The 25,513-nt window shown below is 50.8% G+C and overlaps 1 protein-coding gene across 1 annotated transcript in view; it reads right to left on the reverse strand.

Annotated features, from left to right (window-relative positions):
- LOC122369387 (cysteine-rich motor neuron 1 protein-like) overlaps positions 1 to 4,216 on the reverse strand; it is a 27,723-nt gene extending 23,507 nt beyond the window's left edge. The window contains exon 1 of the mRNA XM_043344100.1: positions 4,129 to 4,216. Coding sequence (XP_043200035.1) covers positions 4,129 to 4,216 — 88 coding nt within the window. The remainder of the gene's footprint in view (positions 1 to 4,128) is intronic.
- Positions 4,217 to 25,513: the final 21,297 nt, after the last annotated feature.

A 25,513-nucleotide genomic window follows, 5' to 3' on the forward strand; every position in this document is an offset into this window, starting at 1 on the left:
TTGTTGACATATGACCTGGGTTCGAACGGGCCAGCTGCTGGGCTAGCTCCTACGGGCCAGACACACCCAGCTCGACACTGAATGGGCGCTTTGTGCATGCCACCTCTGATCAATGTTGCTCAGCGCTGGGATATACAAAGGGAAGCCTCCTCACGCTCCTTTCAGAGCCGAGGTGCCTTCTTTTAGAGGTGGTGATGCAGTCACGAAATGCACAGTAGCTGCTATATCAGCTTAGCATTCCTGACGAACACAGTTATCAATTTTCCGACAGTCACTGACGACAGTCAGCTTTTGTTGTCGGTTAGTGCATTCCGACATCGAGTTTGTAACTGTTATCCCATCCATCACCATCTAGTTGACGTCTGTCTGGAATCCGAACAAATTAGAGCAACACATAATCGACACTGGCCCTTCTTTTCGCCGTTTATTCCTTATTGACCATCGTTGAGCCGCTACATGCACTGCTGGCGGTACCTAAAGTGTAGGCGAAAACGCACCCTGCCGGCCCCAGCCACCGCCGCCGCCGGGTACGGCCGCCGGGGTCACAGGCCGAAGGCCGGCAGAGGACCGCTATTTTGGGCCGCGATCCGACGGATTTAGACCGCCGCGGCGCGGTTTTGGCCCGGTGATCGCGATGGCCGGCCGAACGGGCTCGCTGGCCGCCGGTCAGGTGGGCTTCAGGAAGGCTAAAAAGATTAGCAATCGGGACTGCCAGTTTCAACATTGTCTGCTTCATTATTAGTTTCAGACATCAAAATACAGAAATTTATGCAGTTTTCGATCTTTCTTAACACCTTTTCCCGGATGAAACGTCGTGTTTTCACGTTTAGTTACTGCCTAAGGCCTTTTTAATGTTCCTGCACACTGCACAGTTCTCAAATGAAAATCCGTATTTAAGTATTTTCATGTGTATTTGATAAACACCAAAGTTCAAATACACCATGCCCTCTTTCCTGAAATCCTTAACAAAGACACAAATGGCACCAGCACGGTCATTCTGCAGGCTGCTTAAAAACCTGCTTTGGCGTTATTGTCTGAGCTGATCCTCTCGCTTCCACTGAATGACCGACTGCGTGCCGTGTGGGCTGACCTCGACCGTCAGCAGTCAGCAGTCAGCCGTCAGCAGTCAGCCGTCAGGCGTCATCAGTCCTGCTGACGCTCGTTGACGGCTCTCGGTGTCAGACGTCATTCGTCAGTAATCGATCACCTGCCGTCATCTGACGTTCGCAAACAAAACGACCCACCGTGCGAGTTCGTGAACAGGCGGTGTTCTCAGGGGATAACGAAACCCAGACAATTATGTGGTTTAATAAGGTAAATAGCACTCCTCCAAGACTTTTATTCGCAACAATGGAGGGGCATATTGCGATACTAGGCCCGGAGCAACTGCACACACAAGTGTGACCAGTGTGCACACTAAAGCATCTGGCCTGTAACCGTTGGAAGAAAAGACTACTGATATGTTAATTTTAAACACAAGGACGCCACTTGACACATATTTGGTCCCGGCGCAGCACAGCTGATAGCTGGGTGTGAACGTTTAGTTATCGAACTCAACACAAACGGTCGAGTGCAAAGACAGACCCTTGGGAGCCTGCGTGCGTGCATATGTCCCCTGCCAGCATTCTTTTCAGCGCGGGACGGTGCCGAACACAGTCTTTTCATTGTTGTGATTCATGCCAAAGTCATGTAATAGTGCCCTTCATAAATTCCGGGCGGGTGTACCCAATTTCGGGCCTGTCACGTCTCACAGAGCTCCGTTGAAAGCCACACGACTGCCACCACGCCACACTGCCCACACACACTGCCACACGGGCTGCCACACGGCCCTGGACGTCCCGGGCATCCAGTTAGGTACGACATACCTACTCCAAGCCAATCTAGATCATGGCACAGGCATGAGAACTAGCTCAGACCAACTTATTGGTGACCTATGACCTAAACCATCAAAGTGCAAATGCGCCTCTCTAAAGCGCCATCCCAGTACTCTCAATGTCGGTCGATCCTTCATGGCCTCAACTGCAGGTATATCACTGCGCTAAAGCACGCAGTAAACCGGATCGCCTCGCCGAAACACGCCGTAAACTAAGTGAAGCCGAGCCAGTACCAACATCCGCGGTCAGGTTTCGCCATGCGCCGACACATCGCATGCGTGTTGGTTGGCAGCGCTGCCAGCGCAGTAGACGGTTGATAGCGCAGGACGCTTAAAACTAAGTCGGGAGGCCAGTTGCCAGCCAGTCGGCACGTCAGCACCTATCAGAGGGCTGGGAGATGAAAGGGTTCGGACGTCAGGCCTGATAGAGTACCCCACCGCGGCTGCCTAGTGACCGCGGGTCCCGGCAGGTTCAGGATCACTTAGGACAGCTCGCCGCTAAATAAACACCGTAGGTGGCAGGCTCAGGCAGGTCAGACATCACTGACATCGCCGGAAAGTCACCACTAAGCTACTGGTCGCGGCACCTGGCGACCACAGAGGATGGGGAAGGCGTGCTGGAAGTGCAGTTGTCCGCAGGAGCACCAATGACCGCCAAACTGTGGGAAGGGGAAACGGGTAAATACTTTGCGGCGGGGAGATATGTCTGCAGGTGTAAGATAAAGGCCGAAAATGATGACAAAGTGAAAAGATGCAACAGCATGGATGATAGATGTTATTCCTCTTCCATATGGCTGCGGGAAGGGCAATGTGCACGTGGGTGAAAGGTAAGGGACAAATGCCAAGGTACAGGAGCAAGATACGAAGGAAAAACGCGGGATTAGGTAAAGTTTTGACGGGACGAATGCAGCAGATGATGGGAGAAAGGAAGGATACGGAAAACTCAATCACCGTTCGGCCGTCTGATTGACCACGATGGCAGAGAACAGAAGGCAACGAGCCACCGCAGTAACTGCCGGCCTTCTACAATCCCTGCTTCAATCTACAGTGAAGAGAAAACGGCGACCGTCTGTTTCAACAGTACCGACCAGTGTCTTTGTCACAGACTTGTAACGTCAGCGAGGATCAGAGACACCGACAGGGTCACACAATGAACGCTGATCCGCGATTGTGTCTCGAACGTCGGATCTGGTAACACCGTGGTACGGAGAGCATGGCAGGACGTCGTTTGGCCGGTTACTGCGGAACATAAAAGCCGGCCTAAAAGCGCCCGAGTGCAGATTGTCATTTATGGTCTTTGAGATAATGGGTGATTATAATCTAGAGGTTTTACAAGAGCTTTAACTGGAAGATCTGTCGCATGACACGGAGATTAGAAAGCCGAACAAGTGTTAAGTCTGTGTTACTACTGATTATCTTCGTATTTCGCACGTGCCATCATACTGGGTCACTTTATCTAGCTCCAACCGTCCGTTCGGAAATGCTTCAGCCTCGAGTTTGTTTTTATCTGATCAGACAGAATCCAGACGCTACCTACCTCTCATAAATCCTGCAACAATGCTACAAATCGCCTTTGCTCGCCTTGCAGCACCTGGGTGCACCATGAACAAAGACCACCAAATCCCTTGCATTGCATTCCCGACACAGGTCTTTGCCGGAACCATACGACTGAAGGCTGCTTTCAATGCGAATGATACGATTTCCCGTGCTATCGTTTTAATGCGCGGTTGTGCGATTCAGAGAGCCAAGGCGTGCGAGGAGTGTTCAGCTGAATGGGCTTGATCTTCTGAAATAGTGCGTGATTCCCCGGATATTGTCGATTGTGGTTCAGTAACAACGCTCTAACCTCCAGTGACTGAACATTTGCTTTATAACCATTGCGGTACTAATATGGCATCAGATATCATTTGATAATTTAATGCCATTATTTCCTCACAAAATATGTAGGACAACTTAACTTTAACCGCTTCTTAAGACAAAATAGGTCCACTTGGATAACTTAGCTGCCTTTATCCTAATTTGTACCATTTCGAACAGCACCACTTCCATGGAACCGAAAGGAATGGCAACCAAATCCACAACTAAAGATAAAAGGAGGAGGCAGCAGAAGTCATTCAAATAAAACCCAATGTCCAGCGCAACAATTTTTTCCCGTGACCGAGAATCACCACAAATCTTAGCAAAACACACCAACGCATTGGTGTGGTTTGGTACTATTCATCAAGCCCCGTTGAGCACGTCTTTCTTCTACTTACCATTACGCACGAGCTGGACGGAGCCGCGGACTAGGGCGCAGTGTGTGGTCACTACCACCAGCAGAACAGTCCGGGACAGGCGCGCCATGGCTCGTGGTCGGGTCAATTCGCGGGGACCCTCGACCCACCGGCAGCGGGTCGCACCGATCTACTACTGTCGTACCGGCGGGCCTGGACCGTCGACCGACCGACCCGCCGCTGGCCCACCCTCTGGCGGCCAAATCGCTGACTAGACAACGACCCTGAACTTGAGCCGGTGGGCATGGGTTGACCGGGGGGGGGGCAGCAGTGCCCTCGGGAGGTTATTCCGAGCCCCTCCGGCCTTGGTCTCAGCTGACGAGAGCACAAAATAGGGCCGGCGTGGCATTCCTCCATGTCTGCCGTCGGCGCCGGCGAGAAACGCCGCCGATGACGCCTCCGATGACGACAGTGATGACGCCTGCCTTGGCCGTGAGGGCGGACAGATGTGGCGGCGTGATGACGAGAGAGCGGCAGCAGCTGAGGAAGACGTATGTCTCACAGTCCACTGGGCCCACAGAAACGACCTATCTACCATCCCTGCACTTCAAAGTTCTCTAATGTTCATTCTTGACATGCGGATGTCTACATAGATGTTGTCTAGTCTAGATGTTTGAGTAAAAAAAAATGTTTTGATGTTGGTGCTGCTAAAACAGGATTAAATATCTTAATTGTACAACAATAGAAGATGAAAAAGAATCCTCGTAGTAAAACACATCGGAATTAGCACATGTTCAAGTGAAGACACACGTAGTCAAGATACAAACCTATGGGATATGCTGAGATAAATGTGTGTGAATAAATGGCTACTGCGATCCATCGACAAGACAGCGGTAGATTAGAGCGTCTCCCATGATTAACGGATAGCGACTGAAGGAATGTGCCGGTGATAAATGGCCGAGGAATTCAGATTGCATCTCGAATACCTTTCAACGCGTTATCGGGTCATTAAAGGTACCGTTGTCGGGTGATCTAAAAATACGCAGCCGAAGTTGTCAGGTTTATTGTGAATGAGCCGATAAAAGTCCGTCACCGCATTAGCAAGGTGCGCATTCATTGGACCATACAGAGGTATACCGAGGTATACAGATACAGAGGTATACAGAGGTATACAGAGGTCTATGATTGGACTAATTCCAAAAAAAAAGTTTCATTGGTGGTGGGAAAGTGGACGCTGAACAATATTTCCCGCCAACATTACGAACAAGTATTGCACTTACAGTCGTCCATTCACGTATGGGTACCTTCATGTTTATAAATAACTAGAGAGGAAACGAGGAGGAAGAGAATAGGGGAAAAGAAGGGGAAATGAGAAGTCGCATAGCCATCAAACCACTGGCGCCCGGTGGTCGATGCGATGCCGTAGGAAAAGCGCGGCGTCGCTGGCGAGCAGCTTTATCACTCTCTGTTCAGAGCCTCTCCTGTCTCCACATCATCGGGCAGTTGTAGACGGTCAGGGCGCACAGCGGACCGGGTATTCACCAATCTGGCCCGTCAGCGGCCCGGCCGGCCCGCTATCGGTCCGGCCCGCCCCGGCCCGGCGCCGGCTGGGAGCGTTATCCTGCTCCGGCCATCAGCCCAGGGCCAGGTGACCTCATAGGAGCCCCGGGGCGCTGTTCACACCTACCCCAGCGCCCAGCACCCCGCGTGCAGGGCGCCGGGTGCCGCCGGCATCTGCCCAGTCTGTTCAGTGACGTCATATGACGGCCCCCGGGGGACCGGGCTGACCTCAGCCGGGCACAGTGGGCCAGTGACGTGATACGAGAGAACAGAGCCGTGAACTCAGCCGTGCCGACAGGCTGCTAGGGGTAATCAGCCGCCAACAGCTTCCATCAACTGCTGATTGTTCCGCCTCCATGCAGACCATTTCAACGAGTCGAATCAGAAATCACCACGTTCCGTCACGGATCCATGTGAACGGTTCAAAGCTGCCATCAAGACTGCTTCGCAGTAACGTAGGTAGTGAGAATCTAATGCTGACACCGATTGGCATTAAAACTCTATGCAGTACCTTATTGACAGTGATACGTTTATCGATTGTCCAAATTCATACATGAGGTGGAGCTGTCGACTGATGTGTGGCTAATGAGGAACTGGTGTGAAATATGGCCCCCGTCGCTGAAATGTAACGACATGCCATAAATCAGCGGTTCCAGGGTGTTGCCACGTGCGAGGAGGCATCCTTACGGTTTCTCCACATGCAACCCTGCTTCGAAGAATCAGGGTGCTTTCGTTCTGGAAGTTTTTGAGCTAAAGAACGTTTTACATAGGACAGCACGATTAGTGACCTGGTAAGGCAGGACCGTGTCGTGACGAAAAGAGGGAAAAGAGCAGAAAGAGAACGATGATAAACAAACTGTAGTGGTTAGCATGCATCGTAAGGTGTGAGGTCGGGGAATCTGCATAACCACCGCCGAAGGGACCGAACCACAGTGGCTGGATCGGCGGGCCCGTCTGACACCGGAGACGACCGCGGACCCTGACACGGTGTGACACGACACGACACGACACCGGATCCGCCCGAGGGAGATGTGATTTCGCACACGCACACGCAGAACGCCTACCGCCCGCCGCCCACCGCGCACCATCCACCGCCCACCACCCACCGACTACCGTCCACCGACCACCAACTGAGTGGAATCTATCGACCGAGACCTACAAATGATCAACGATTGAAGATGTGCATGAAAAAAGTTTTTTTCCAATATATTTATCGAGTAACTTTGCGCGCATTTCATGACTTATCGTCCAGAAGCTGTTTTGGTTGAAGAAAAAAACTACAGTCCTTCAGACCTTTCATGCATAATGATACCTGAGAAGGAATCATCTACATACAAAGAGCGGAAACCCATCCACTGAAGCCGAGCACACAAGCAGGCGCATTTTCACTGTGCAGCACTTTGTCCTGCACGAGTAGAAGCCGGCATTCTCGCTAACTACCAAGGGAATAAACATCCGTCTCCAAAAGTCCCGGTACGCGGTCAACTAAAACATCTACCGAGCTCATAATTCGACCTGCCCGACATTCTTCGACAAATCCTAGCCGGACCGAGCGGCGTCACCTGAGACAAGGATTTCCTCCCGGGGCGTACCCGCGTGCCGAGCGCCGGCGGATCCAGTGGCAGCGTCTGCAGTCCAGACGCCGAGGCGAGACCCGAGACAGGTCCACAACAATGCAGAGGTCGCGGTCTGAGAATCGTCGCATTCCAGCGGCTCCGATGTCGGAGTCGACAGAGGCGGCCCGGGCCGACGACTGGGGCTGATCGCAAATAAATATTTAGAACGGCGCTGGTGCAGGGCGCCGTCGCGGAGGAGCAGAGGCTGCTCGGTCATATGGTGAAGGCAAGGGGTGTGGTTCGTGAAAAGAAAACAGACGTCGGACATCCACAAAGACGCCGCCGCACGCCGCAGCGGGCGCAGCAACAGATCAACTTCAATCTCCATTTCCAATCGTGAGACCCCACAGATGCACTGGATTACATTCCTCAGAGCCAATTGAACTTGTTTCGAAGTTTACAGTGGCACACACTTCATCCACCCAACGGCTTTACGAGCGGAACCACCTTGCTTTCCTTCTAATAATCGGAGCTCAACAGAGCAGCAGACAAGGCCTCGGACAGCTCGTCCCGATTACCTTGTTCTAGTTACCTGTGCCTGCATCCGCAATCACGCTCTCATAAGTCATGCCGTTTCCCGAGTCGACTCTCTCTCTCTCTCTCTCTCTCTCTCTCTCTCTCTCTCTCTCTCTCTCTTTCTCTCTCTCTCCGCCATTATTAGCCATCTGTGCAGTGTGCACCGCACAAGCAGGCGGTCATTTCGGCCGTGCAAGTGGCGCAGATTGACCTCTCCTGTGACCGGCGGAATTCAGGTCAGCGTGGGGGACGGCGGGACCCCCGAGGTCGGACCGGGGGGAGGCGTCATCCCCCGCCGAGGAGCCCCGCTGGGTCCCGCTGGTATCCAATCTGGCTGATACCGTCTCCACCGACGGTCATCCGTGGCGGTCTCCCGAGGAGCATCATTACAAGCATTACGCCGCTATCACGGCCCATTACGCCACCTTTGAAGTACCGGCTGCCACGGCCGTTTGATATGGCCGCGCTGATATCGGACCGTACTATTAGCGCTCCGAGAGGAGACTGCAAAAATGAGGGCCCATTTAATATCGAAAAATGACAATGATCAGGTTATTTCGGGGACCGTGGCAACCCACAGCGGCCACAGCCCACGGGTAAGGTTTGGTGATAAGTGGTAAAACAAGTAGGTACTGTATCTATGGATCAGGCAAAGTCTAAACTTTGCACCAAAAAAAAAAAAAAAAAAAAAACAGAAATAAGTCATGGAATGAGCTCGATGATAAAACCAACCTTTGACAGAGACTGGCAATCCCCCAGTGAGTGAGAGGAGATGACATTTTAGCCCCGATGCACACATCCTCTATCAATTTAAAACAGGTAATGGAATGACCCATTCGACAATTATTAGCGGCTCGATCCAAATGATCCATGATAAGGAGGGAGTGTATCTTACGACAGCCAACCCGGTTGTTCGTTCATTCGTGCTCTCTCAAAAAGAAAAGTTTCACCGTGTCATCCTCGTCCTGCTGGACTTCTAACCAGAATCTGATCTTGATGAATGCCACCACACAAACGCTGTATCCTCCCCCGTCCCCGTGCATTGGCGATATGCATCACGGCTCCGAAGAATGGCCGGTGATTGGCACGCGACTCCTACCAATGAGCAGGTGAAGGGACTGACGTGAAAGGACTGATTCAGGAGCGATCCTATGTGTGCGTTGTTACATGAAGGGAGAGCGGAGTGAATGCTCGTTACGGTTACCCACGCACACCACTAGCACTGCGTTCTGCTTGGCGCATGAACGTATAAGGAAACCAATAGACTGACCATGCAGCATGTTCGACAGGGAATTCTCCAAATTTGTCCAAACCAACGGAAGCTGTTGCTCTGACCTCCAGCCAGCTTCCCTGCCTTCACAACTTCACACTCACTCGTGTGACCGACTGACCCACAACCCGCCCTCTGAGGCCTCCCGTTCAACCGGTCGTCGGTCAGTCCACTCAGGCCAGAGGAGGAGACCCACCACGGCGTCGGAGGTATGGTGATAATAAACCACAGTTGGCACCGGGCAAACAGACGCAGGGCTAGCCGAGAAAGGCCACAGAGAAAAGCAGGAAAAAAACGACGGCCAGTTATGGAACACCTTCCAGGTGGAGCCGCATTGGCACGGGTATGGGAAAGAAATGCCGTCGGGACGTTGTTTCAACACCGAAGCCCGATATTTTTTCGCCCAAGGTAGTCATTAAGTTCATGGTGCCTACATGGAACAGTGGCAACTGGAAAACAAACTCTTTGAAAAGTAAATACATAGACAAAGCCAGAGAAGAATAAAGTTAGAGTAATATTCAAAGGACTGTGTAAAAATCTTTATTTTACAAATAGACAAATCGAAACACAAACACATCTGAGGTAAAATAAGGATTAGGCTGCTATAAAGTCCGTACCTTGTTAATTTGAGCCGCGTGTCGTAAGAAAAACGTAGGCATTCAAAAAAGTGACCTCTGCTGGATGTAATTTAAAATGGTTGATGCTCAGAGCGTTTCTGCTCGACTTTATAAGTCCCACGCACGGTCACGGTCAGTGGTGTCGGAATCTCCCGCGCTCGGACGTGCCGCCGGCCCGGCGACTCTCCATGCAGCCGAGGTATGATTACAAATGGTCTTCGAGCCGCCACCGGTCATATGACAGCCATTTGTACACATCATTGGCATAAACAGCGGGCTGGGAGACGAGCACACCGAGCGGCGGAATGTTTCAACAGCGCTGAAATACCGTCAACATCCTTCGATTAACGACCGCTAGGCCTTCTAATCGACCAACTGTTGACAGACTCCATAACCATCTTGGAAATGTATATGACGCATTGCGGCATCAGCTCATCGCCCTGCATTAACGCCAATTCAAAGACTTAACAATGTGCCTCTAAAGGAGCATATTGGACGTAACTGTCGAGCCACACATTGAGGATGCAAGATGGCATCTGGATATGTCAAAGGCGTGATCGCCAAAATACCAAATTCACTCCTCTCTGTGCCCCGATTTCCTAGTGTCACTTATCGAGAATCTACAGTCACAATGGAGTCAGGTTTTAAAAGTCTGCGGAGGCCTGTCAAATGCGTGCATGTCGCCTCGCTACGTCCCTTTATCTTGCAGGTACTGTCTTTACTAGCGGCACAGTGTGATCGGGTCCCTGTCATGACGTGACACGCCGGCGAGTTTCACGTCAGTTACGTCAGTCGCCACTGACTGCTTCGTCCAGAACAATCGCCACCGACTGAATAATGACCGGCGATGGCGAATTAATTAGTTTATCGCGCCTCATTTATTCCCAGCGCGGACATCGCTCCGGCCGCTGTCAAACGATGCGTGTCTGTGAGTACTCTGTGCTGTTTGTGTAGGTGTCTTTGTTTGTGGATTTGTCGTGTATGCGTGCTTGTGTAGTTGTTTGTGTGAGTATGCGCCTGCTGAAATCACACAGGTTTAACCCGGCAGGCGGTTGGCCTCCCGACCACCTTCCGGTGGGGGGGGGGCATTTTTTTGCCCCCCCCCCCTATCTCCGAAACTACTGGACGGATCCGGAAAATTCAAACGGCGTTCGATAGCTCTGTCAAATTTGTCGAAGGAAACCAAATTCCATTGACCTCGGGGTCACCGATGACGTCACAGGTCAGGTCAGAGATAAAATGTTTCACCGTTCACGGGGCTTCTAGGGAAAGCGCTATAACACCGAGTAAAACGCATTTTGTCGAAAATCAGCGATATAGGGCGTCAGTTGTCTAGTACATATGTTGCTATTAGAGGTCACTGATCATACCAGGTCAGGTCACAGGTCAGGTCACCAAAGGTCACCAAGGATCACCACATGAACCCAACTTTACTAAGGTTGTGCGATGCATGTTTTATGGCCAGTTTTTCATTTCCAATTCAATGGTGTTGGTGATAAGGCCATCAGGTACCGGTTGTTCTTCAATAGAAAAACACAATTCTAACGAATAGTGTTTGTCTATTTCAAGCCAACCTGCGGTTACGGTTTAGGTCACTTTCTGGTGGAGGTCAGGTCAAGGTCAGGTCAAAAAGGTCATATTTCAAAGTTGATATTTTTGCATGAAATGGGTACTGATTCGATGCAGCTCGTCACGGAGAGTCTAATGGTGGTCTTTGTTTTGCGCTACGAGGTCTAGAATTGCTAAAAATTGAGTTTGAAAATTTTCACGTCATCAATTTTGAACAGTTTTTTTCGCTATAACTTGGCCAAAAAAAGAGGTATCGATCTCAAATTTGGTACGTAGATAGAAGGCGGTAGGGTCTATCACATATCTTCCGTGTTTTCGAAATTAAAAAAAAACTTTTTGGATTTTTCGGCTATTATATTCATTTTTTTTTTGGTCAAAATCCAAAAATTTCAAAAATGCGAGATGGCAGTTTTGTAGCCCTCTAAATTCTACACCTTTTATGTTTGAAACATTTTTCTGTATCTCTAAAGCTGTATGCCTGATAGCTAAATCCTGCCTGAAAGCCTGATCGCGAAACCTTTTTTTTGGGGTCGAAAATGCCAGAAATGACGTCACTCTGACGTCATTAGCGTCCAACCTATCATAGCCTTTGGAAATTTTTTGGCCAAAATGTGCAATAGCTATTCTCGGGAGGGTACTGAAAGCTTGGTGACGATCGGCGCAGCGGTTCTCTGTTCTTGCGGCCACTTCAAGGAAGATGTCCGCCACTACGTAATATTCTGTCGAAATTATGATGCCCAAAGGAAAACACTATTTGATAACGCTTCTCGTATACTGGGAGAAAATTTTGCAAATTACTCACCCGACCAAAAATTGAACATTCTTATCCACGGAGATCGCTTGAGTGGCGAGGGCAGTCGAGAAATGGCTTACGCCTTTCAAAAGTTTTTGACAAAAACAAATAGATTTTCGTAGTAACAAATAAATTCATTCAAAGTTTTCAAAATTTGCAATCCCGAGAGCTGAGCGGCTGATGGAACACCAAAATTTACCGCTCATGAGCGACTGGTCAGCGGCGGCGGCGGTTGGTTCACATGTTTTATTTTTGTTCCAGAGTGGTGCCTCGAGTTAAGCGATTGCGCTTTTGCACCACTCTGCTATCACTTTTATGTTGCTACATTGTGCCATATGTTTCATTGATCATGCTTTATTCCTCGTGTATCTTTTGTTCCTTAATAAACTTTTTGTGTGTGTGTGTGTGTGTTCTCGAGATATATCGAAAAAACTAAGGGGGGGGGGGGCAAAAAATGCCCCCCCCCACCGCCTGGAAGGTTAAAGATCATACACCTATAGCCCTATTGCGCTACATTGTAAACTGATTTTGGTATTCCAAAAGTAGAGTCCTACCAACACAGTCCCTAAAATGACGTACTTACTTTTGTTAACTGCTCCTATAACACAGCCGCAAGTATGAATGCCGGTTTATTGATCCAGAAAGCAGCATGCCAATATGTCTATCTAATATGTCTATTGATAGGTAGACATTGAGTACAAAAGGGCGCCATACCGGCTAATAAAATTAAAAAAAAAATATTAGCACAATCGTCACTTGTCTTGGAAGAAGGAACTCATGCAATGGCACTTCTGAAAGCACTTCAGGCGAGTAGGTAGGAAATGTCAGTGCAGTTACGATGTCATTGACCGCCTATAACACCTGTACTCTATGGGTCGCTCGGTTCGTTCACTGATAAAATTAGTTACCTAATGTGTCAAGGATGATTTACAGTCGTGTGTAAACTGCCTAATCCCCCAAATTCCCTGCAAAAGTCGCTTAGGGAACTCAGCAGTCCCGTGCAAGGTGCATGAGTGAGATAAATCCCCGTTCAGATAGCAGCAAAGCACCGACGGGCGACGGATATATCATTCACCAGTTGTGGCTGAGGCGCAAAGATCTCCTAAAATCAGCCTCTGACAGCAGCTCACGTCTCACACATTTTTAACCGCGTCAACTGAAAGTCACCTGAGGCAGTGCGCGTCGCCCACAAACGCTGAGGTTAGCGCGTAAACGGCCTACTGTCACCGGCCCTTGACCAAATCCTGACAAATTGGACGGCCCACGCGGGCTGGACCGTGACTGAGGGCTGCGGGCCGGGCCGTGACTGGGGGCTCACTGACCGCCAGTTTCATCAACATCAGCACCCCGCCCAGCCTGCAGTCCCACCGTGGAGAGGTGTGCCCCTCCGCCCGTCTCTGCCTCAATCCGCCGCCTCCGGTCTCTGTACCGCCTCTGCCTTCCCCGCCTCCGCCTCTATCGTCCGCCTCCCCTCCACTCTCCAGCTCCCACAGTGGCACCTCCGATTTGCAAACGAACCCACTGCGTGCCGTCATACCCACCAGCCACTGCCGGTCTCTGGGCGCGACCGTGACCGCGCCGAGGGTGCGCACTGGTCACGCACGTGCGTGACCGCCGCCGGCTCTGGGCGGGGCGGGACGTGCCCGTGACAGAGCGACCGTCCCCCGGAGTGCGGCCGCGCATACATTGTGACACGGAGCGGCGCGCACTGCACCCATTGTGCGCCGCCGGACGGAGCCGCGACACTGCGAGAGAGACGTCACCGCAGACGGAGTGCTTCGGGGTAATGTCGGATGTGAGTTTGTGTATTTCCTTCAATTTTATAACGCATGTATATTTTATAAAAATTGGATGGTGATGTGCATCCCAATTTTCATTGACAGGAAGTATACATATGTGAACCATCCTCAATATTGGCACAGCTGGGAGTATTTTTGTTACGAGGCTTAATTAGCGTTGCTTCATAAATGTCACATAACACACAAACAAAATTAAAATATCAACCCATCATAACCAGTAACCACTTGTTCACACGGTACACTTTTTACTGTTACTTTTATAACTGTTCCCAGGCACGCTCCAACAAAGAAGCTTTTCGTACATTGTATTTACTTATCGCCGTTGGCCCCGAACTGAATGTTCAAACAGAGAAGAGTTGAGCGATAGCTAACATATGTGCATTGGGATTATTATGCAACGACCGTTCCCTCATAGTCGTCTCGAATAGAGTCGTGGACCCATTAAGCTAGGCAAATAAGCATTTCGAAACAGATACTTGGCCTGGCCGATAGCCTGCATCTGGAAAAATGGGGCTGACAAGGTTCAGATTGCCTGGACAGACGGACAATTTGCCTTTGCTAAAGTGATGGTGTGCGGACCGCTGCACATCTTTATTCCTAAGGTTCTGGTAGCACTTAAAACGTTCTCGTTTTGAGGTAAGAATACAGCTACAGATAAATGCCGAGGTTTATTAGAATGCAAAGAATAATAAAAGGCTTCTCCTTTTCTGGTCACAAAAGGAACGTTGGCCAAGGCGTTGGCACAATCCGACGAGGAAATGAAAAACACAAGGAAAAGCTAGCGCTGAGTTTTGGAATGGAAAAATAACATCTCAGTAGCCGGATCGATGTCAGCTTTCGTCATGCATGGAAAACATTCCACACGCAACATGCCATAATACCAAGCATTATCCGACAGCGCGAGGAGAGCGGCAACGGCAGCTCTCACACCGTTGCAAAATGCAAGGGCATTGATGATCGGTTATATTTACCTGTGCATAAGGTGTCAAAACGGATTGGGAACCACGCTTCCTCAGTTTTCAGTTTTGTGTGCCCATAACCACTCAAAAATATTCAAAGGAACATGTTTCAAATAGTCTGACTACTTAGCTTATAGCTCAGTCTGACTGAGCATTTCTTTTCCATTTTCTCTTCCCACTTGTATCGAAATCCGTGTTACCCACGCTCAACCGTCACGCGCTGTGGCCGGGGAGCGATTCCCACCGTCCCGGCCCGGCCAGCGCCCGGTACCAATCAAATGCCTATCAGGCTATTACACGATAACGCGTGACATAGTGGATGGCGGCGCGGAGGGTCCGAGGCGACTTAATTACGGCGGTGATTAGGACTGGCACCGGCCGGGGACCGCTGGGAGGGCGGCCGATCATCGGATCGCCTGCTAACCACGCCTGGTTGAGTCAGCAGTGATAACAGTAAGAGTCGCCGCGGAGGCCACACCGCCGCACCCCAGCAATTACACGGCAGATGACTCGAGGGTCTAGCGCTGAAGGTAGGAGTTCCAGTATCGACGATGGGTTGGGTCTGTTTTAGATAGGGCTACTGGAACTGCTGGGCAGTCAAATGAGGCCTTGGTGTTGCCTTGGTGTAACGAGTGCGCAGAGGTATCTAAGCTCTATATCAGTGGAAGATGGATCTTTCACATCACGCTCTGCTCCGCTGAGAGATTAGCCCTGTAACACACCGCTGGCCCCATGGCCGACAATAAACACGGGGTCCAACGAGACTGCAGTTTGGCACCCATTGCGAAGCGCGCCCTGCAGTAGACTACAACACCATAAATAACGCCTTGAGTAGTGGTCTGTCGGCAATCATGCATATACACTTATACATTGGCTCAACAGGCATCACTTATACCGAATAACTTAGAGCCGAGCCTCATGAGCGAGCGTGCAAACATAATACTTAGCGACTCATGCCTTGCCTCAATGAGCTGGCAACGATTCATTGCGATTGTTCGATGATTTGCAGATTGCACTTGGCACCCGCCGAAGTCAAACGACTCTGTAACTGTGCGATCACCGTGTGCTGACTGAGGGGCCGGAAAACACTGGGTTCCGGCGCTCTCCGCGCTCCGCGGTCGCGAGATCTTCCTGCATCGCCACCACTCCTGTCTCCCAGCACCGGCAGCGGCTGCCCCGCCTGTGTGAGTCAGTGTGCACATCCCACACACCCACGCCGGTCACGACGAGCCGTCCCTTGTCATGTTGCGCCGCGCCGTGCCCCGGGTCGGCTCTCGAGCTCCCCGGGCGCCGTGTGGCGCTGTACCGTTCCGTTATGTTCCGTCCCGTGTCGTGCCGTGTCGTGCCGTGCCGTGCCATGCCGTGCCTGTGTGACGTGCGTGGCACCAGATCGTCACCTTTCCTGTCCGTCCCTCCCCTCCCTCATCAACATCCCACCCTTCCTACACGGCCGGCTCTCCATTTCAACGCCCTCCGCTGCAATGCGGTCAATATTAACCCTACCGTAATTTCTATGCACCCTTCCGCCGATCTGAATAAGCTGACCCCTGTTTTCAATTCCCCTACCAGCCCTAATTCTGCCGGTGACGGCGGATATAACCACCCCCGCCCTACTCATCTACCCTAGCCCCCGCCTACGCCCGCGGCCGGCGCCGGAGCGCACGCCATCGGGACGGAAGCCGAGCCTTTTTCAGTGACGTGCCGGCAGTCTGACGTTGGCGGGGTGGGTGATCAGACCACCAGGATCGGCCGACACGCCCCCCCCCCCGTCCCCACCGGCGGTGCTATCGCCCGGGGGTAGCGTGCGCTACGGCCGTCCAACGGATCGGGCGCACGCCGATTGAACTCATTAGCTGCGCGCCTAATCAGTTAGAGGAGGGGGAGGGGAGGAGAGGAGCGCAGGGTGGGGGTCGCCACGAGATGAGGGTCAGATGATCAAGGGCAGCGTCTGGGTGGGTCACTTTCTCCCGTGTTATCGGCGTCTGATTAAGGTGCCAGTGAGGTGTATCCGAAAAACCGGCCCGCAGACATGGTCGGACTCGGGAGACAGAGCTGGCCACGCCAGGCAATTCTGTCCGGGCTCAGTGTTCGCGGTCACAGCACGGCGCATGGGCTGGGATGGTTAGGACGTTCTGTCGATCATTCCTGATTTAAGCCTTTCAACGGACATTCATGATGTTGTAAACAGCTTTTAGCTTGAACTTAATGTTAAAGGGACCCTCCCACCTTCAAAAAAGTTAATGAATTGGCATGAAAGTGATGTCGCTCGGTTCAGAAAGAGCAAAAATGAATATCTACCAAATTTCATCGAAAAATATTCACCGGTTTTCAAGATATTAGACTTTTACTTTTGTTTACTTTTTGGGATCTCCGCTGTTCCTAGCGACTTTATTTGAAAGTGCGGCATTTGTTGCGCGCAAAGCAGCATATACCACCGCGTGCTGCCAAACGTTTTAGTAAAAGATTTAAAAATCGTTAGATCTCCGCTGACGTCACAAATTCTAAGGGGGCATTCCAATGCATTAGCCCCTTAGAATCCGAAAACTGCAAGTTTGAAATTCCATATCTCCGAATTAAAGCATTTTTCGATGTTGTGAATGCCCAAACCGGTATTTTCAGGCCATGGCCACCAATTTGGCTATCTCAACTCGAAACTAATGTTAAGGTGGGAGGGTCCCTTTAACTGATTTATCCGCAAAACATTGAATGGCATCGTTTCGTATGAATCTCATTCACTGTAAATCCTCGCATGCAAGTAAATGGAATCGGGTGACAGAATAAAAATTGAAATTGTATAGCATCGACAGGATTTAATCGAAGCATTGGCGCATTATGAACGAAAATGCCTAAACGTAAATCTCCATCTTTTGACAGGAAACTCTGGCGCACGCTAGCAGAACTGAATAAAGCATAACCTTTTCCTATTCTAAAGGGTCTTGGTTGTACTCGATACATACAAACACCCGACATGGGCGAAGTCTTTTTCTGACCATAATCTCACCTAGCTCTGATTTTTGTCGAGGCTAGCGATGTTTATTTTTATCATCCTCATTTGCATTTCTCAGCTTATGCAACAATGCTGAAAATAATCCTCGATAACTTCTTCGTGTTGCTCCACAAACACGCGAAAGTGTATTAGCCAAATCCTATTTGAACAACTTCCCGGGTATTCTGTGAGCGGCTCAGCGTTGGAAAATCCGGCGACCTCAGTCATGGCCTCCATCCTCTTAGCTGGACAGTTTCAACAGCGCAACAGCGCTAGTGACGCCTCAGAACAGCGCCTGGGACCGCGCTGCGGCAGCTCAGGGTGAGATAAGCGGCCCGACATCGCCTCCAAACCCGCGGCGACACGCTGTCCGGCGGGATCTCGGCCGGACGCTCTGTGTGCTGCCGCCCAGTGAAAGCAGCGGTGTAACTGAGCCGCGCCTGCCCACCTGATGTGGCCGCGGCGCACAGTGCTCGGTGCTCGGTGCTCGGTGCTCGGTGCTCGGTGCTCGGTGCTCGGTGCTCGGTACACGCACACCGGTATGGATCGGAGCGCCAGGGCCGGCGAGCACAAACGGAATTTGATACGCTATGAACGGAGGCACGACGGCGCCGCGCTACCTCGAACGCGCGGCGCGCGACCTCGGGAGCAGATGGGATGATCCGATTGCAGCCAGGCGCAGATGTAGAGGGATTATGTGACAGAAGATGAGTGTCGAATGTCATACAAAGCCGGGGGAACACTTTGTCTTTCTTCAATCGCATGCATTACGAAGGATAAACAAAGCATCGTCCAACATGATGATCATGAGCTCACGCGAAAGCAATCACTACCCACGTCTCAAGGTATACAACGCAGGTAGACGTGTCCCTGTTGCGTCATTATTGTGCGAAATTCCGAAGTCCTGTTATCTGAAGGTGTTATCTTGCATAATCTGTGTGTCTAGACTAAACATTGTTTTCCAGATAGTCTGACTGTGAAAGAATGCGGCGAGATAATCAAACTAATGAGGCATTCCTTAGGGACGGGCCGCGGAGCATTTCCATACTATTTATGGAGGCAGCCAGCGCCTAATAGATCGGTATATCAGCCGAGACTCGACACCTTGGACAGGCTTTCCGCTCCAATAAACAACAGCGTCGGGCCAAAAACAAGCAATCAGGCCTCTGCTCGCCGCTGCGTCAGCCACTCAGCACACGGCAGAGTGGATTTATATCGGCCGGGCGCAGCGGCCGCCGTGAGCCGGGCGCAGCGGCCGCCGTGAGCCGGGCGCCCTGTGCACCGGGCCTGCCGGGCGGCGCGGAGCCCCGCCGGCGCCGTATCGCTGCCGACCAGACGGTGTTTTCGGGTGGCTCATGTCTCGGCTGACCGGTCACCCAGTGATGCGTGAGATTGACCTGGCTCTGTGAGCTGACCGTCCTGTGAGGCCGGGCCGCGTACCGACGGCGGCCCTCACACCCCGTGGAACAAACTGACGGCGTTGTTAAGGTGGGTGCGGGATTGGCCGGCTGGTGAGACCCCTAATTGACAGGAGCAGCCAGCGTGGTGCCCTATATGGACACGGGGGGGGGGGGGGGAGTGGCGGTGCTTGTTCAAAGAAACGAAGGTCAGTGTGAGGTTGGGGCATGGGGACTTGAAACTGAAATCTATATTAATCAAAGTTTCATCTAACCTAAATTGGTGACACCTGTGCACCGGTTTATGTGCGAATTCTAGAATTATCATGGATGAAAGATAATGCTTTAGATCTTAAACGGTGTTTTTTTAACCGATCAAAGCTAAAAATCGCAATGCCCGAGCGCTGCCACTCATGGGGTTTACGATACACGTATAGTGTGAAAGTTTTCTACCGTATTGTTACGAGACTGCCCCCAATTGTCCTAGTTTCTGCTATACAGAACCAGATCAGCCCCGAATCAGAGATTTACGTACACTGTCTTGAATATGTTTCAACGCTAACTTGAGAGACATTGTAACAAATAGTAAGAAAATTAACCTCACTCTCATTCTATCTAAAAGTAAATTCCGGATTCGAAATAAAACAAACTTTTTGAGAAGCTTTCGGCATTGCGCCATCATCAGCTCTGGAGTTTTATTCGCAAACATTTGAGAAAATATGCATTCGGGCTGATAGTTTTGTCTGCAGTTATTTCATCCAGTACTTCCTTCATATTATATAACAGTTGGCGGCGCAAGAACATTTCGTTACACACATGCATGTACTTAGATCGACATCGTATCAAATAAACATCGTATAAGTTAACATCAAATAAACCTCGTATCGTATCGTGCATCATTCTTTTGAACAGATTCTTTTGAACACATAGGAGGCCCAGATATTGTGAAGTAAAACACCTTAAATACATTCATCACACAAACATACAGCGAAAAAAAACAAACAAACACATACAACATACAAATAGGACATACACCTTGCAAACAGTCGATCGATGTCGATCAGTCTGTCAGGCTCAGGTACCACGCCGTATCAAAGACCACGATGAGGTTTGTGTGTTAAGGGTAGGTTTCAGATCACGAATGTATATTGATTCCCAAATCTTTCTGTCTGGACCGTCTTTGGAGACATGCAAAATTTGGATCGAGATGTTGTCGCTGCCCAGCTGAATATCTGGATGTTTGGTTTGATGGAAGCCAAAGGGAGTGTCTTCTTTTCTGTTTCTAGCATCTCTGATGTGCTCGTTGTACCTGAGCCTGACAGACCGGCGAGTTTCTCCGATATAAATGATGCGTTTTCGTCGCACAGCTTACAGTCCATTCGATAGATGACATTTTTTTGGTGACATTTGCCTTTAAGGCCTGCCTCACACCCATTGCACCGCCTACCGGCCCCCGGACACGGTGGAGGAAGGTAGGCTGACCTAACCAGTTTTTTCTTCAAGCTGGGACCTCCCTTCCACGCTACCCTTATGTTCAGATGACTACTCCTGATGATGCCTTCTGTCTTACGGCAGAGTTCATCATCCACGAAAGGGAGGTTCATTGGCTTTCCTTGACACCAAAATATCAATTTTGGAGTCTGGGTCTTACACAAGTGAACTTTTCGTAAAACCCATGTCATCACCAGTGATCGTTCACTTCCTCTCAGCGCTACCCCTTTCCACAAAGAAAAACACAGTACGGTCACAATTCTTACGGGCCATCAGGGTCTCCTCCCCGGGACTCCCTCGGGCGCGCAGTTTGAAAACAATCCAGGACCTATTCGTAAAAAATGGCTACCCTCCTCACTTAGTCAATCGGTTGAAAAACGAAGCAGTCCGAAGAGCATCAGCCTCTCTGACTCATGCCACTCAGCAACAACCCTCTCAAACCTTCATGACCCTCCCTTTCGTGGATGATGAACTCTGCCGTAAGACAGAAGGCATCATCAGGAGTAGTCATCTGAACATAAGGGTAGCGTGGAAGGGAGGTCCCAGCTTGAAGAAAAAACTGGTTAGGTCAGCCTACCTTCCTCCACCGTGTCCGGGGGCCGGTAGGCGGTGCAATGGGTGTGAGGCAGGCCTTAAAGGCAAATGTCACCAAAAAAAATGTCATCTATCGAATGGACTGTAAGCTGTGCGACGAAAACGCATCATTTTATATCGGAGAAACTCGCCGGTCTGTCAGGCTCAGGTACAACGAGCACATCAGAGATGCTAGAAACAGAAAAGAAGACACTCCCTTTGGCTTCCATCAAACCAAACATCCAGATATTCAGCTGGGCAGCGACAACATCTCGATCCAAATTTTGCATGTCTCCAAAGACGGTCCAGACAGAAAGATTTGGGAATCAATATACATTCGTGATCTGAAACCTACCCTTAACACACAAACCTCATCGTGGTCTTTGATACGGCGTGGTACCTGAGCCTGACAGACTGATCGACATCGATCGACTGTTTGCAAGGTGTATGTCCTATTTGTATGTTGTATGTGTTTGTTTGTTTTTTTCGCTGTATGTTTGTGTGATGAATGTATTTAAGGTGTTTTACTTCACAATATCTGGGCCTCCTATGTGTTCAAAAGAATCTGTTCAAAAGAATGATGCACGATACGATACGAGGTTTATTTGATGTTAACTTATACGATGTTTATTTGATACGATGTCGATCTAAGTACATGCATGTGTGTAACGAAATGTTCTTGCGCCGCCAACTGTTATATAATATGAAGGAAGTACTGGATGAAATAACTGCAGACAAAACTATCAGCCCGAATGCATATTTTCTCAAATGTTTGCGAATAAAACTCCAGAGCTGATGATGGCGCAATGCCGAAAGCTTCTCAAAAAGTTTGTTTATTTCGAATCCGGAATTTACTTTTAGATAGAATGAGAGTGAGGTTAATTTTCTTACTATTTATTACGTACACTGGTCGCTTTATATCCACTTAAGTGCGTAACGAGTGAGTTCAAGTATCTAACGACCAGTGCGGCAAGTATCAGATGACAATGTGACCATTTTATTTCAAGTGCTAGCACACAACAATGACGGGTACAAGAGGAAGTGCTCGTGTCAATCAAGCACGGGGAAGGAAGAGGAAAGTCTGTGCTCGTAGCAATCAAGCACCGCGACAGGGGAGGGAAAGGATACCAGAGAGTCGCCCTGGCGCTGTTACCGAATCGTTGCCATCAATTCGGACCACAGGTAAGGAGCGGGGAGGCGACAGCGAGCTCACCTGGCAGAGTCCCGGTCTCAACTGACCGCCAGGCCAAAACGAGCCTCGGCCCGAGCCGAGGTCACGGGCACAGACCAATCAACGTGCAGCACGTACATCGCCGTGCGCATCCGCATGCGCACGCGCACGCGCACGCGCACGCGCACACGCACAGACAAAAACACCCATCACCGACAAAAGCACGGAAACGACGAGACTCGAACTCGCTTCACCATAGCATCTCACAATGCGAACCCGGCGCCTTAACCACTTGCGCCACCGTTCCGCGCTGCTACGGCACCATCGTGCCACGGCAAGCGGAGGGCACCGTAACACTATCCCCTCCCCAACAAGTTTGCGACCCGCAAACTATCCGTGCGCACGAAATTCAGGATCCTTGAACAATTCATAAATTAAACATAAATACCAAACCATAGGCACTATCAGAACAGATACAACTCTTCACTTGGAGGTCAGCCACGTGGGAAGCCGGGTAAAAGGCGTGCATAACCTTCCTCCGACAGATGGACCCCATCCACTCGAAAAAAGTTCTCATTTCGCACCAGGTGGCGGCTCCGTCTCCTGGTACAGAGACGCCGCCCGAGCGGAAGAAGGCACACGTCGTCCATATCTGCGATGAATCTACCGACATGGCGCTCCAGATGATACGCAGGTGTCTGCTCCCAGGGTCTCCCCAGGTCCATGCGCCGAGGCAACGGTCCCAGGATCAGAACGGTCCGCGCCACGACATGAAGAGCCGCGATGGTCCCCGTCACCACCTTGCGGAGGGCCTCACAGCGTGCAGGAAGACCGCTGATGGCCGCCGATGTATGTCGGCGGGGGTAAACATCATTTCCTGTTAACCAGATGACAGCGCTGCCCACCTCAAGTCCACGGTCCTCAACTTCTGATGTCCAAGACCGAACATGCTCCGACGCAGCGTCGAGAAGAAGCCTCCAGGTCTGGCCGCCCTGAGCTAGTGATAGGAGTTCGTCGGGCTCCCTCACCGTGACAGGGGCGTCCCTGGCAATCGAACCGCCGCAGATCATGTGCAGGCGCCGTGCATCACGGAAGGCCCTCGGAGGCTGCAGTTCTCGTAGCCATTCCAGGTCGGTTTCGTCCAGCTCTAGGTCGTCCTGAGCAGGGGCAGCCGAAAGGATCTCCTCCAGCAAATCCATCCTGAAGAGGAGAACATAAAACGGCAGAAAACATGCAGATGATGACACAAAGAACATTTTGCTATGCTTATGCCAACGTCACCCACCGTTAAAAAAAAAACTAGGTGGAATTGTAAGAGTGGCTTCGGGGGGTCTGACGTGGACGGAGGTTGTATCGGCTGGATAAATCGACATCTCAGTTGGAGGATCACTTCGTGGAGTGGAAGTAGGATCCGCCGCTCTCAGGGTTCCAGTACCGCTGTCCCAGCTGAAGTCGGGTGTGTGGTACTTCCACAGTCGGTTGACATGCACCATTTTGCGTTTTCCATGGGCAACCCTCTGTATGCGGTAAGTGACGTCTGACAAGCGATGAACCACGACATACGGCCCCTCCCAGTCACCCATGAGCTTGGGCGACTTCCCTTTTACTCGACGTGGGTTGTACAACCACACTTGATCTCCTTTGTTGAAGGCAGCTTCCCTTGAGTTTTTGTCATGTCTTTGCTTTATAGCATCTGCAGCCACCTTAAGACGACGTCGGACGACCTGATGGACATCATCCAGGTGCCGTTTCAGGCGTCCCACGTAGGTTGCACTGTCCACTGGGGGATCTGTGTCTGGTGGTCGCCCGATCACCAGGTCCACAGGCATGCGTAGCTCGTGGCCAAACATCATGCATGCTGGAGATAAATTCGTTATCTCGTGCTCTGCAGAACGGTATGCCATCAGCAGGAGTGGCAGCTTCTCGTCCCAGTCGTCCTGTCCGTCAGCGCAGAACTTGGCTAACTCCTCTCCCAGAGTTCGATTAAACCGCTCTACCATGCCATCTGACTGAGGTCTGAGGGGAGTGGTCCTGGTTTTTCTTATCCCCAGAAGATCGCAGCATGTACGGAACACTTTTGACTCGAAATTTCTGCCTTGGTCTGAATGGAGCTCATCAGGGACTCCAAAGCGTGAGAAAAAGTTGTCAACGAGAGCGCGGGCGATGGTTCCAGCCTCTTGATTAGGGACAGCGATGGCTTCCGGCCATTTTGTGAAGTAGTCCATTGTGACGCAGATGAACCTGTTGCCTGACTTGGTGACCGGCAATGGTCCAGCGATGTCTACAGCCACTCTTTCCATTGGAGCGCCACTGATGAGAAGCTGCAACGGGGCGTTTCCCTGCCTTTGAGGACCTTTCTTGGCGCAGCATACATCACAAGATCTGCACCACTCTTTCACATCATTCCGCATTCCCAACCAGTAAAATTTCTGACGCAATCGTCCCAGAGTTTTCTTTGTACCGAGGTGACCACTGGAAATGTTGTCGTGCTGTTGCTTTAAAACGTTTGGACGAACCTTCTTGGGTACGACCACCTACCAATGAAAACTTAGACCATCAGTAGACTCCCATCTGTGTTCCAGAACCCCATCGCTGACCCTCAGTGCATCCCACTGGGACCACAAATTCTTTGCTTCTGGCCCCAGATAGCTGACCTGGTCCCAGGCTGGTCGCAGTTGTCCAGCATTCAAATGACGAAGAATGGGCCCAATGCTGTCGTCTTCTTGCTGAGCTTGTCTCAGCTCAGCCACTGAGACTGCCTCAGGTATCAGGAGTCTTGCCCTCTGGTGCTGTGCATCACTACTGAGTCTCGAGGAATCGCTGGCTTTGGGAAGTGTGTGCGATGGTTTTGTGCTGCTTTGTGGTCTTCCACCACGGGACTTTACCTCTTCTGGCATTGATGCGGTCAGCTGTTTGCACTGCAGACTGTTGGCATCTTCCTTGGAACCACAGTGTCTGCAGGCTGAGGCACATGGTCTCCTGCTGAGAGCATCGGCATTGTGGTGCGTTTTTCCTGGGCGATATCGGATCTCAAAATCGTACTGGTCCACTCGGGCGATCCATCTGGCCAGTTGCCCCTCGGGTTCTTTCAGCTTCCGGAGCCACTGTAG

Source organism: Amphibalanus amphitrite, unplaced genomic scaffold, assembly GCF_019059575.1.
Source record: "Amphibalanus amphitrite isolate SeventyFive unplaced genomic scaffold, NRLGWU_Aamphi_draft 001030F_arrow, whole genome shotgun sequence".
In the NCBI taxonomy this organism is placed as follows: Eukaryota; Metazoa; Arthropoda; class Thecostraca; order Balanomorpha; family Balanidae; genus Amphibalanus; species Amphibalanus amphitrite.